Here is a 14,825-nt window from a genome sequence, read left to right on the forward strand (position 1 = left end):
GTCTCAGTCCATGTGCCTTCCCACAACCTCAGGAGTAGAATCTGTTCCCCATTAGCAGGGCTGTGGGGTTTAAGCCCAGTTTCCTGCTGCACCTCCAGCTCTCCCAGGCTTCATATCCCACTCAAGACCTTTGAGGTGGGCTCCCCCAAGGTGCCAGGTCCAGATAAGGGGCTTCTGGAAGCAGTCACCATGTGGCAGCCACAAAGCAAATAGAACTTCTGACTCTCCTTGGCCACTACATGTCCCTGGTCTTATCCAGGGACACTAGGTCACAGAGAGCTGGGCAAAGTGAACTGGGGTCAGAGAGTGCTGTAACCAGTCAAGGAACATGTTACCATGCTCAAAGATGTGGGTTCAAGCCCCTGGTCCCCACCTATGGGGCGGGAGGGGGGTGTTAATGATTGGTGAAACAGTGATGCAGTTATCTCTCCTCCCATCTCCAGTGCCACTCACAATTAATTTCTTCTCTATATGAAAGAAACAGAGAGAGAGAGAGAGAGACAGACAGACAGACAGACAGACGGCGGGGGGGAACCAGAGCATCACTCTGGCATATGCAATGTCAAGGGACCTCATGCTTAGGAGTCCAATGCTTTAAAAATTTTTTTTTAGTGATTTAAAAATGTTAACAAGATTATAACAGTGACACAATTTCATATAGTTACCACCATCAGAGTTCCATGTTCCATGCCCTACATTAGAAGTATGGTCCTACATTAGAAGTATGGTCCTCTGGAAGTATGGTCCAATATTTTTTAAATTTACTTTTTATTTAAGAAAGGATAAATTAACAAAACCATAGGATAGGAGGGGTACAACTCCACACAATTCCCACCACCAAATCTCCATATCCCACCCCCTCCCCTGATAGCTTTCCCATTCTCTATCCCTCTGGGAGCATGGACCCAGGGTCATTGTGGGTTGCATAAGGTGGAAGGTGTGACTTCTGTAATTGCTTCCCCGCTGAACATGGACATTGACTGGTCGGTCCATACTCCCAGTCTGCCTCTCTCTTTCCCTAGTAGGGTGGGTCTCTGGGGAAGCGGAGCTCCAGGACACACTGGTGGGGTCTTCAGTCCAGGGAAGCCTGGCCGGCATCCTGATGGCATCTGGAACCTGGTGGCTGAATAGAGAGTTAACGTACAAAGCCAAACATATTGTTGAGCAATCATGGACGCAAAGGTTGGAATAGTGGAGAGGAAGTGTTGGGGAGGTACTCACTGCAAACTCTAGTGTACTGCTTTCAAGTATATATATCGCACTAATTTATGGATACATGTGAACATATGCTCTTTCTCACAGAACCTGGTCTATATCTAGGTTTTGGGACTTTGTTAGAAAGTGAACCACCTGAGATGGAATTAGAGGATACTATGAAAGGAAAGGTCTCACCTGAGTGATGAAGCTGAATGGTTGTCATTCCACACCTGAAGTCTCTAGACACAGTCTGAGCTGAAGCATGTTGAGGTGGCAATCGTTGTGTTGATTAGGTTGCGATCGGCAGATGCAAAATTATTTGGTATGGATTGGGAGAGTCATCCTATCCTAAGGTTCCAGGACTGGGGGAAATATAGGCTCTATAGTGGAGATGTGAGGTTCCTGCTGTCTTAGGGTTCAAAAGGATAATGGATAGTTACTGTTATCATCACATTATTTGGTAATTGGGTTAACTTTGAAAAGTCCTTTTGTTAGGGTTTGTTGTATAGTACCCAGTATCTTGTATATAGCTGTGCCACCGGTTGCTTCTGATCTACTTGGTCTAGGCTTTTGAGAGAGTCCGCATATCAAATACACAGCCTATATATTAAAAAGATTCAGTCTGTGTTTTAAAAACTTTGAGACATACCATTAATTTTCTCCCTCTCATATTAATTAACTAGTGATTTATATGACTACACTTTACTAGGAGTGTACATAAACACCATTCCTACCACTAAAAGACTGTGTCCCATCCCACCCACCCCTGTTCACCGCTCTGCTGGTAGGGGCACCAGGTCACACCAAGGATGCTATTATAATTATTGTTCTTATTGTTATTGTCATCATTACACCAGAGCTTCATCACACTGGGATGAATATTTTTCTCAAATAGAAACAGAGATGAAGAGGAGAGAGACAGGGTTGGGGAGACAGTATAATGGTTATTCAAAGAGACTCATGCCTAAAACTTTGAAGTCCCAGTTCAATCCCCCACACCACCATAAGCAAGAGCTGAGTACTACTCTGCTGAAAAAAAGGGGGGACAGAGACTGCAGTACCAAAACTTCCCCCAGTGCAGTGGAGGTCTGGCTGGAACCTGGAACAGCAACACACTATCCAGGTTAACTATTTTGCTAGTCCCCAAGGTATGTTTTGATGAGATAAGAAAACCTGCCAACCAGGCCTAAGATTCCAGGTTTGATCCTCAGCTCTTGCTTATGGTGGTGTGGGGGATTGAACTGGGACTTCAAAGTTTTAGGCATGAGTCTCTTTGCATAACCATTATGCTGTCTCCCCAACCCTGTCTCTCTCCTCTTCATCTCTGTTTCTATTTGAGAAAAATATTCATCCCAGTGTGATGAAGCGCTGGTGTAATGATGGACCAGCATGATGCTCTGGTCTTCCTCTTGCCTGCTGTCTCATTTGGAGGGAGAGAGAAATAAGGTATTAAAAAAAAAAGATGGGGCTGGGGAGACAGCATAAAAAGCTCACCAAATATATCAATAAAAAATATGACCCCATCCAAAAATGGGGAGAAGGTATGAATAGAATATTCACCATAGAAGAAGTCCAAAAGATCAATGCATATAAAAAAATGCTCCAAGTCATTATCAGAGAAATGCAATTAAAGACAACAATGAGCTACCACTTAATTCCTGTGAGAATGTCTGTCATACGTCAGAAAAGGTAGCAGTATGATCCTGAGATTCCTCTCCTGGGGATATATCCTAAGGAACCCAACACACCCATCCAAAAAGATCTGTGTATACCTATGTTCTTAGAAGCACAATTTGTAACAACAAAAGTTGTTGTTACAACAATAGATGTCCAACAATAGATGTTGTCCAACAATAGATGAGTGGCTGAGCAACTATGGTATATATGCACAATAGACTACTACTCAGCTATTAAAAATGGTGACTTCACCATTTTCAGCCCATCTTGGATGGAGCTTGAAGAAATCATGTTAAGTGAAATAAGTCAGAAAGAGAAGGATGAATATGGGATGATCTCACTCTCAGGCAGAAGTTGAAAAACAAGATCAGAAGAGAAAACACAAGTAGAACCTGAACTGGAATTGGCATATTGCACCAAAGTAAAAGACTCTGGTGTGCTGGTGAGGTGGGGAGAGTTCAGGTCCAAAAAGGATGACAGAGAACCTAGTGGGGGTCGTATTGTTATGTGGAAAACTGAGAAATTTTATGCGTGTACAAACTATTGTATTTACTGTCAAATGTAAAACATTAATCCCCTAATAAATAAAGAAAAATAAAAGGTAACAGCAACAAATACTGGAGTGGTTGTGGGGACAAAGGAACCACCCTGAACTGCTGGTGGGAATGTTGATTGGTCTCTTTGCATAACCACTGGATTATCTTTGCCACACCCTGATTTATCTCTTGGTCAGGAGTCAGTGATTAAGCTAAGAAGCCTACCTATAGTTTTAAAGCCCTCAGGCTCCCATAGTCTACAGGGAGGAAAAAGCACAAAAGAGGCTTTTAAGCCACTGAGCTCCAAATCAGGGATTAAAATACTATTGAAACAACTGTTAACTTCCACAACTGTGAACCCTTTAATTACCTTACTTAGACATAAGTCAATCCAGGCAATAGTGATCAGTAATTTTAAAAGTACTGAGAGAGGGAACTTATAGCATAATATATAAAATGGTTAAACCAATAAGAAGAAATTTTGGAGAAATGTAACAGGACAAGAATCCAGCTAAAAGCCCCCCAAAGGGTGAAGCACAAAATAATGAGGTCAACATCCAAACAGTAGCTAGGGAAATAACCACAGGAGTGAGTAAAGAGTTTGAAAGAATTGTCATCAGAAAGACAGAAACAACAAATGAGACTCTAGAAGAAAACATTAATTATCTCAATGTTATTAGAGAGTTGAAAGCTGAAATAGCTAAGCTATGATCACAACTAGATGAACAATCTAAAACAGTATCAGAACAGGGTAACAAAATAGATGAACTCCAGAAAACAGTAGAGGGGAGAGAGAATAGAATCAATGAGGCTGAAGATAGAATTAGCAAGATTGAGGATGAATTAGAAACAACTAAAAAAGAAGAGATCTCAAAAATAGATTAAGAGATACTGAAAACAACAGCAGAGACCTATGGGATAACTTCAAAAGAAACAATATACACATTATTGGCTTACCAGAGGAAGAAAGAGAGGGAAAGGAAGAAAGCATTCTTCAGGCCATAATAGCTGAAAACTTCTCTAGTCTAGATAACATCAAAGACATAAAGATTCAAGAAGCACAGAGGGTCCCAAACAGAATTAACCCAGACTTAAAGACACCAAGACACATCATATTTAGAATGGAAAGGAATAAGGATAAAGAAAGGATACTGAAGGCTGCAAGAGAAAAACAAGGAGTCACCTACAGAGGAAAACCCGTAAGATTAGCAGCAGACTTCTCCACACAAACACTGCAGACCCAAAGAGAATGACAAGATATCTCTCGAGTGCTCAATGAGAAAGGCTTTCAACCAAGAATACTGTATCCTGCTAGACTGTCATTCAGACTAGATGGAGCCATAAAAACTTTCTCAGACAAGCAACAGTTGAAGGAATCAACTATCACCAAGCCTGCCCTGAAAGAAGTTCTGAAAGGTCTCCTATAAACAGTTAGAGCACCATAAATAAGCCATATATCAGAACACTCTAAAACTCTACAATAATGGCATTAAAATATCTTTAATCTTTGATATCAATAAATGTCGATGGCCTGAATTCACCTATTAAAAGGCATAGAGTAGGAAGATGGATCAGAAAACACAATCCAACAATATGCTGTCTACAGGAAACCCACCTAACTCAACAAGACAAACACAGACTCAAAGAAAAAGGATGGAAAACTATCATACAGAAAAGGGCAGGAACAGCTACTCTCATATCTGACATGATAGACTTTAAAATAGATAACATTAAAAAAGATAGGAATGGACACTACTTAATGCTCAGAGGATCAGTCAATCAAGAGGACTTAACAATTTACTAACATCTATGCACCCAATGAGAAGCCATCTAAATACATCAAATGTCTACTGAAAGAGCTACAGCAATATATTAACAGCAACACAGTCATAGTAGGGGAATTCAGCACCCCTCTCAACTTGACAGATCATCCAGGCAGAAAATCAATAAAGACATAATGGAGCTAAATGAGCAGATAGATAAACTAGAACTATTGGACATTTTCAGAGTCATTCATCCCAATTAACTGGAATACACATTTTACTGAAATCCACGTGGGTCATTCTCAAGGATAGACCATATGTTAGGCCACAAAGACAGTATCAGCAAATTCAAGAGCATTGAAATCATCCCAAGCATCTTCTCAGACCACAGTGGAATTAAACTAGCACTTGACAATCAACAAAAGATTAGTAATAGCCCCAAAATGTGGAAGCTCAACAGTACACTTCTTAACAACTTCTGGGTCAAAGAGGAAATAAAGGAAGAAATCAAAATGTTTCGAGACTTCAATGAAAATGAAGACACAAGCTATCAAAATATTTGGGACACAGCTAAGGCAGTACTGAGAGGGAAGTTCATAGCCATACAAGCACACATTAGGAAACAAGAAAAATCACAAATAGTGTGATTGTACATCTTAGAGTCCTAAAAGAAGAACATAGGAACCCTAAAGCAACCAGAAAGGACAGAAAGCACTAAAGTTAGGGCAGAAATCAATAACATTGAAAGGACAGAAAGCACTAAAGTTAGGGCAGAAATCAATAACATTGAAAATAAGAAAACCATACAAAAGATCAAAGAAAGTAAATGTTGGTTCTTCTAAAGAGTGAACAAAATTGACAAATCTTTAGCCAGACTCATAAAAAAAAAGAAGACCCAAATAAATCAGATAGTAAATGAAAGAGGAGATATCACAACAGACACAGCAGAAATTCAACATATCATGTGAGGCTTCTATGTACAACTATATGCCACCAAGCTAGAGAACCTGGACAAAATGGATGATTTCCTAGATACCTACCAACTTCCAAAACTAAGTAAAGATGAAGTAGATACAATAAACAGGCCCATCACAGCTACATGAAATTGAAACAGTTATCAAAAAATCTCCCCAAAAATAAAAGTCCTGGACCAGATGGTTTTACAAATGAATTCTACAAAACCTTCAAAGGAGAACTAATATCTCTACTTTTAAAAGTCTTCCAGAAGATTGAAGACACTGGAATACTCTCTTCCAGCTTCTATGAAGCCAACATCACTTTGATACCAAAAGCACACCACACAAGAATACCAGGCAGCCAAGTAAATGAGAGAAGATATTTGCACATCACACATCAGACAAGTAACTGATTATCAAATAACTATACAGAATTGGTACAGATATACAAAAGCAAAAATTAACCCAGTAAAGAGTGGGCCAAAGAACTAAACAGATTTCTAAATGAGATATACATGGACCATAGGCACATGAAGAAATGTTCCATTTCACTTATCATTATAGAAATGCAAATTAAAACTACAGAGATATCATTTCACATCTGAGAGAGTGGCTTACATCAACAAACCAGGAAATGACAGGTGTTGGAGGGATTGTGTAGTAAAAGGAACTCTGCTACACTGCTAGTGGGAATGCAAACTGTACAGCCCTTTAGAAGACTGCATGGAGAGTTCTTGAAGAAATGAAAATTGAATTACCTTATGATCCAGCAATATTACTCTTAGGCATTTATGCAGTAGACACTCAGACACTAAGATGTCCCTCTATGTCCATAGCTGTATTTTTCACAATAGCCAAAGAGTGGAAGCAACTTAAATGCCTACCAACCACTGGCTACAGAAGCTATGGGATAGATATTCCATGGAATACTAATCTGCAATCAAAAAGATAATATTGTGTCCTTTGAGACATAACAGATGAAACTGGATATTATTGTGCTTAGCAAAATAAGAAATGAAAAATTTATATATCAGATGGTTTCATTCATATGTGGAATCTAAAGATATGATTTACATGAAATTGACAAAGAAGAAGGAGAAGGAGAAGGAAAAGGCAAAGGCACAGCAGCAACCAAACCATTTGTAAGTACTATGGTGGTTGTATTTGGGAGTTGAGAAGGTGGGTATTCAGTTAGTGCTGGGTGTGTGTGGTGTGAAACTCTACATTGCAATCTTAAAATATTATAACATACTTGTAACAACAAATAAATAATGAATAAAATTAAATTAAAATAAAAGAAAAACAAGAAAAAAAAGGGAAAATACAAAGCAGAACTTGGACTGGAGTTGTTGTATTGTACCAAAGTAAAAGACTCTGAGGTGGGAGGAGGGTTCTGGTCTTGGAAAATGATGGCAGAGGAGGACGTAATGGGGATTGAATTGTTATGTGGAAAACTGGGAAATGTTACACATGTACAAACTATTTCTCTGTTGACTATAAACCACTAGTGGCAATAGTATGCTCATGAATGATTAATAATCAGGTTTGGAGAATGTAATTTTTTTTTTCTGAAGCACTGGTCAACTCTGCCATATGGTAGTGCGGGGGACTGAACCTAGGACATTGGACCCTCAAGCAAGAGAGTTTTTTAGGATAGCCATTATAGTATCTACTCACCACCCCTCCAAAAATTTTAATTAGAAGAATCTGTGTGAGAATCGGTCAATATAGTCTTTTCTTGTCCCTTTTTTTTTTTCCTCCAGGGTTATTGTTGGGTTACTGCTCATGAAGTGACCCCCTTTGATGCAGATTTTTTTCCTATCAAAAGGGTAGTTTACACTGCATGGTTTCACGCATATGTGGAATCTAGAGAACTGATATACATGAACTTGCAAATAAAATCAGAAACATAAAAAAATATTGATGATGACTGAGTCCTACTAGAGAAAGGGAATCCAAATTCCCTAGTGCACTAGCCTTCTGCCTAATATTTCTGCCCTGCTCCCAGGCCTGCTGCCATTGTCCTTGTGTAACTGACCTCAGATTCCTTTCCAGGGACTCTTTCCCAATGCAGCCAACACTTCCCCTTGCACTTCCATCTTCAGATGCCAGGTGGCAGCATGGTCTAAGCGATTGCTCTCCAGGTTTTCATTGCCTGCACTTCCTGTTAATGCTCTCCAGCACACCCCTCCCAGTGCCTGGGACCAGGCCAGTGACAACCCCCAAGGTGAGACTTGACTTCTTCCTCCAGGGAGAATCCCATTCCTCCCTAAACTCATCTGAGTGATGGTTTATCTACATCATCTTAGAGGATGCTCCCACCTTATGTTCTGGAGGTTCACCCTTCCTTCTTTCCTTATCTCCTTCCTTCCTTCCTTCCTTCCTTCCTTCCTTCCTTCCTTCCTTCCTTCCTTCCTTCATCTCTCTAGTTCTTTTTTTCTCTTTTTCTTTTTTTGTTTTTTTCTTGCCTCCTCTCTTTTGTCTCCTTTCTTGATTTCTTTCATTCTTTTTTCTCTTTCCTTGCTTCTTTCATTTTTTTATTGCTCTTTCATTATTTTTTCTTTCTCCTTTCTTGCATGCTTCACACTCTCTTTCTTCTTGTCTGTTTCATCCATTCTGTTCCCTCTCTCTCCTTCATTTCATTCTTTCTATCTCTCTTTCCTAGTGTATGTATCATAGTATCTAGAGACCAAGTCTGCTTATGAACTGTTTTAATTTTATCCCTCCCATTTATCAGAGTAAAGTAGTTTGCATGTCCAGGTTTGTGACTGTTGCTATCGCTGAGCAGCTGTTTCTCTGAATACAAAGTTGGCACTGCCCCAGGATCTCTACATCATCCTCTGGCACATCATTTTCCCTCTCTTTGGTGCCCTTACTTCACAACCAGATAGCAAAGACCCAACAGTTGAGAGTAGCTGACATTGGGTAGAGTCAGCATCTGCAGTAAGAACCCTGGGTAGATGCTAATGTTGAGAGATGCTCTGAATCATTAGAATTTTCTTTCTCTTTTTAAAATATTTTTTAATATCTATTAATTTTCCCTTTTGTTGCCCTTGTTTTTTTATTGTTGTAGTTATTGTTGTTGTTATATAGGACAGAGAAAAATGGAGAGAAGTCGGGAAGACAGAGGGGAAAAGAAAGATTGACACCTGCATATCTGCTTCACCACCTGTGAAGCGACTCCCCTACAGGTGGGGAGCCCGGGGCTCAAACCAGGATCCTTACGCCAGTCCTTATGCTTGGCACCACATGCACTTAACCTGCTGAGCTGCTGCCTGACTCCCAGAATTTTCTTTTGTATATCTATTTGATTTTTTTATGAGAGATACATAAAGGCCTAAAAACTGCTCAGTTCTGGCTTCTGGTAGTATTGGGGTTTAAGCTTACAACCTCTGGCATCTCAGGTATAGAAGTGTGTTGCACAGAGCACTGTCCTGTCTCACTTCATTAGAATCCTCTAGTGTGATTGATTCTGGCAGCTGCATGTTAACTATTGAACACTTGAAATATGGCCATAGTAAGTAGATAGGTCCATTAAAATTACACACCAATTTCTTAAGAATCCATAAGAAGTTACTGTATTTAAATTTATTTATTGGGCTGAGACGAGCATAACATTATACAAAAAGTTAAAGATCTCAGGTTCAATCCCCACCACCATCATTCAGAGAAGAGCAGTGCTTTTGTAAAAACAAGCTAATTTTAAAATAAAAAGTAATGCATGTATTTATTAATATGAAAAAGAAAAAAGTAAGTAAGAGGGGTAGGGGCACCAGGACATCAGTCTGGAACATGTGATGCTAGGGATTAAACTTGGAACTTCAGGCTTTGAATCCAGAATTTTATTCACTGGGCCACCTCCTGAGTCATCTGGGTGGCTGTTCTTGAGATATTGTGAAGTGCTCCCCTTGCAGGTGGGGAGTGGGGGCTTGAACCCAGCTTCTTGAGCAAGGCAACAGGTGTGCTCAACTGGGTGTGCCATCATCTGGCCCCCAACTATCTAATTTTTAAATGATAACCTCTTGGCCTAGGTCTCTGGAATAGCCTATCCTAATCCAATACTGGTCAAGACTCATAATGGCCATCAGATGCCCCCATTTTCTCTAGCTCTTTTTACGGGGGGGGGATCAGGGAAGTTTCTGCCCTTTGGCAGTGGTAATAATAATAATAATAATAATAATAATAATATCCCTTTTAGAGTCTTTGTAATGCTGTGGCAGATCTCCAAGTTTTTCGTGTTGGGATAAAGGGTAAGAAGCAGAGACAGAGACATAGAGACAAATAGGAAGGGAGAGACAGACACCAGAGCACTTTAAGATAGAAGGAGAGCGACAGAGGGAGAGAAGGGAAGAAACCACAGCACCGAAGCTTCCTTCAAGTGTGGTAGGGACTCAGCTCAAACCTAGGTTTTGTACATGGCAGAACAGTGCACTATCCAAGTGAGCTATTTCACCTGTCCACCTGGTTAAGACCTTAACTCTCATTGCTATTTTCCCCTTGTCCTCGCTCCAAGCAGTTAGTTGAGGGCAGGCTAGATGCTCATTAAACATGGGGTGGGCCTCTTCCTATGGTCAATATCCCAGGTGTCCCCATGGGAGTGGCCCTCGTAGGAAAGGACCACCCCACCACGTGCCCAGCAAACACTTTCTTTTACAAAAAAAGATTTTAGGGTAAAAGCAGGAGGATTGGGGAGGAGCCTACCTGGTGATCTGGGGGTCCACGGCAGGGTGTTATGGGGAGTCTTGGGCAGATAATGAGGACCTACAGTGCAGTCTGAGGGTCTCAGGCACAATGGAGGCCTACAGGTTGGTCTGGAGGGTCCTAGGCACAGTGGAGGGGGGTTGTACATCGGTTTAGGGTCCCAGCCACAGTGTGTGTATGTGTGTGTGGGTGGGTGCAAGCTGGTCTGGAGACGCGGGCACAGTGGGGCCTGCAGGGTAAACTTCCATAGGCCAGTTTGGGCCCCTAGACGAGCTGCGGGAAGCCGTCCTGGCCAGCCTGCACCCGGCTGTGGAGCACTCGGCCCGCTCCCTGCAAGTGCTGGCCGTGCTCATCCTCGTCCTCGGTGTCCTCCGCCCTGCGCCTTGCTGTCTGAGAGAGCACTGCACACATGCCCGTCAGCCAGGCTGCCACGGTGCCGCCTGCGAAGATGCAGAAGCCAATGAAGAGTAGGAAAAGGTAGTCCTGCACGTCCAGGTGTGTGAGGCACATGTACCGCAGCGGGTGCCCAGCCTGCGCCAGGGGCCAGCCAACCAGCTCAGCAGGCTCCGCACAAGTGGCTTCCTGAGCATCTGGGAGGAAAGCACATGGTCTCTGCAAGTGCCAACCGGGAAACTACACCTCCCAAGAGCCTCTGTTCTTGACGCAGGGCGTGACTTTTCAGAAACATCTGCCCTGAGATATAAGCAAATCACAAGGCTCCAAGCAGGAACTGGCCAATCACGAACAGAGGGTGGGATCTACTAGGGCTTTGGTTTGGCATTTTTGCTGCTTGAAAGGGAACTGGCGGGGCATCTCTGGGAAGGGAAGGCTGCTGAAGCGTTTTCTCCCTATCTATGTACAGTTATTTTTCAAAGGCGACTATGCCTATATGACTCTTAAGCACCCTTCATTTGCTCAATCTATGCTTTACTCGGCAAGTTTTTCTTCTTTTACCTTTGGGGAATTCTGTGCAGCCCTATCACAGCCAATCGGGGTGGCATTCGCCTCCCAGTGGAAATTTGCCCTCAGGGCATGCCCGGTGACTACACCAGGGCCCACTGCAGTCCCGCCACCTGCTTCCAGCCCCAGATGGGTCTCACTGTGCCTTTGTGAAAGTAGGTTTCTTTTCTAAAGGATTACCTGAGCTTGGGAGACAGCATAGTGGTTCTGCAAAAAGACCCTCATGCCTGAAGCTCTTAACTCCTAGGTTCAATCCCCAGCACCACTATAAGCCAGAGCTGAGCAGTGCGCTGGTTAAACATAATAAGTAAATAAATGACCCCCAACTGAGACAAAAGTGATAGTGCTCCAGAGATATTATCATCCTCACTTTTTCCTGATCTCTGCCTGTTCTTCCACTATATATATGATAGAGATGGTCAGAAATCTAAGGGAAGGGGGAAATAGAGAGGAAGAGAGACCCAAGAGACACCTGCAGCACTGCTTCCCTATTTGCAAAGCTTTGTGCCTGCAGGTGGGGATGGGGGCCCCAGCCTAGATCCTTGTGCATTGTAACACGTGTGCTCAACCAGGTGTGCCACCTCCTGGCCCCGTCCACTTTTCTTTTACTGTTTGCATGGTTAATTCCCATAGTATTTCACTTTTATATTTTTTTGTGTTCTGACTACCAGGTCATTTAAATTATTCCCATGTGACATAATGAACAAATGAATAAATGAATTACATGATTATTCTCTCTATGGCTTTCATGGTCTTCTTGCCTTTGTCAGAGGCTGTTGGGCCCTGTTGAGTGTGATGAACACTGCACAACAGCAAGGGACTCCACTTGTCCACAGTGAGTAAGTGATGCCATCTCTACTCCACAGTCCTGGGCACCTGCCCTAGTTAAAGTACCAGGTCCAGTAACAGGTCTTTAATTTTTAAGTCCATGCTGCATATAAGCCAAAGGAAAGCTAAACCACCTCTTTATCTATTTCCACATCCATACCACAAAGTTTGAAAAAAAAAAAAAAAGGCTTCCTGTAACCAGTCACTACAATTTCCCAGGCCACAACGTGGCCCTTTTTATTTTAATTAATTTTAATGAGAGAAAGAGAAGAGCCTCTCTTTTCAGCTCCAGGTCTTTCTGAGTCCCTGCTCCATGTTCCTTTTCCTTCCAGAGCTCCAGGCCTTGCTAAGTTCTTGTTCCTTGTCTTCCCTCCCTGGCCAATTCCAGGCACTGCTCCATGCCCCCTCTCTCCTGCCTGACTCCAGGCCCTGCTCCATGTCCCCTTTCCCTGCCCAGTTCTAGGTTCTGGCTGAGTCTCTGCCCCATGCCCCCCCTTTGCTCAGCTCCAGGATCTGCTCTTTGTTTCCCCTCCCTGCCCAGCTCCAGGTCTTGCTGAGTCCCTGTTCCATGCCCCTTCTCCCTCCAGAGCTCCAGGCTTTGCTGAATTCTTATTCCTTGTCCTCCCTTCCTACCCAATTCCAGGCACTGCTCCATGCACCCTTCCCCATCTGGCTCCAGGCCCTGCTCCATGTCCCTGATTCCTACTCAGCTCTAGGCCCTGCTGAGTCCCTGCTCCATGTCTTCTCTCCCTGCCCAGCTCTAAACACTGCTGAGTCCCTGCTGCATGTCTCCCCTCCCTTCCTGGCTCCAGGCCCCTCCAAGTCCTTGCTCCATGTCTCCACTCTTGTCCAGCTTTAGGCCCTTCCAAGTTCCTGCTTCATGTCCCCTTTCCCTACCCAGCTTCAGGTCCTGTGACCATAATATGTTGCTCCATGGGGTTGGGGTATTCCCGACAATTAGGTACTCTGCAGTGATGTCACTACTCCTACAATTGTCAGTTTCACTGATGTGACAGATCCAGAGCAATGTGACATCACTGTCATCCTCATTTACTGATGAGAATACTGAGTTTCAGGACATGGCATCTTACCCAAGGACAACCAATGAGTCAGAGCTGAGTTCAGGCTGGAGCTCAGCTCTGGGAATTGCTATTCTTAAACCTTCTTATTGAGTCTCCCTGCTTTCCCCCAGACCCAGGCCTGCTGCAGGAGCCCACTGATCCCCTGCTCCCCCAGGGGGCAGCCCACCCTCCAGCCCTCACCTGGGTGGCTGAGGTGTGCCCCCAGCAGGTAGATGGTAAAGTCCAGCAGGGAGCAGTTGCACCTCCATGGGTTCCCACTAAGGTAGAGGGTGCGCAGGGTTGGAAGGCCACTAAGAGCAGCATGATCCAGGCTGTGTAGGCCCGTGTGGCGCAGGTCAAGCAGTTGTAGGGCACTGGCATTGGCGAAGGCCAGGCGGGGCAGTGCCCGCAGCTGTAGGTTGTGCGAGAGGTTGAGTTGCAGCAGGCCAGCCAGTGGGGAGAAGGCCCCAGGTGCCACGACTGCTAGTACATTGCAGCTGAGGTCCAGGTACAGCAGGCGTGAGACCCCTACAAAGGTGTAGTCCAGCACCTCTCGGAGACGGTTATGTGAACAGTCCAGGGAGACCAGGTCACTGAGCAGCCCCAGGTCCAGTGCTGGCAGAAATGTCAGCGAGTTGTGGGCCAGAGTCAACCAGCGGGTGCTCAGGGGCAGGTCACGGGGGTACTCGCTCAGTCCAGCCCCCAAGCAAATGACTTCCTGTGTCTGGCATTGGCAGGAAGTGGGGCACCCAGACCCTGACACGAAGCCCATTCCCAAGGTCAGGAGCAGCCAACAGGGCCCAGGGCCTGAAGCGTGGGACATCACTCGTGGTAGCTGCTACTGGCTCCTTCTGCCCTTGGCCACCAGGACTGGAGGCACCAGAAGGAGCCCTGTACCCTTGCTTCTTGTGGAGATTTTCCATTGGTGGGCCGGGGGGCGGGGGGAGGCTGAAACTTGAGGCCACTGAGGCTTTCCGACTCCCTAGGGCTGGTTCCAGCCTGCTTCTGTCAGCCCAGAGCCACCAGGGAGCCTCAGGACAGCCAGATCACCATCTGACACCATTGTGATGTCAGCAGACTGGGAGGGAGGAGGCGTGGGGCCACACTCTCCATCAGGGGGTGGGGTGCTGTGTGTAGGTGTCCTGA

The 14,825-nt window shown here is 44.1% G+C and overlaps 1 protein-coding gene across 1 annotated transcript; it reads right to left on the reverse strand.

Moving 5' to 3' along the window:
• Positions 1–11,094: 11,094 nt before the first annotated feature.
• Positions 11,095–14,599, reverse strand: LRRC52 (leucine rich repeat containing 52). Its single transcript, XM_007535277.2, has 2 exons — positions 13,881–14,599; positions 11,095–11,420 (listed from the first exon to the last, which is right to left on the reverse strand). The coding sequence occupies exons 1-2, from the start codon at positions 14,500–14,502 to the stop codon at positions 11,095–11,097; spliced, it is 948 nt and encodes a 315-aa protein (XP_007535339.1). The 5' UTR covers positions 14,503–14,599.
• Between the last annotated feature and the right edge of the window lie 226 nt (positions 14,600–14,825).

The sequence above is a fragment of the Erinaceus europaeus genome, chromosome 9 (assembly GCF_950295315.1).
Source record: "Erinaceus europaeus chromosome 9, mEriEur2.1, whole genome shotgun sequence".
Taxonomy (NCBI): domain Eukaryota; kingdom Metazoa; phylum Chordata; class Mammalia; order Eulipotyphla; family Erinaceidae; genus Erinaceus; species Erinaceus europaeus.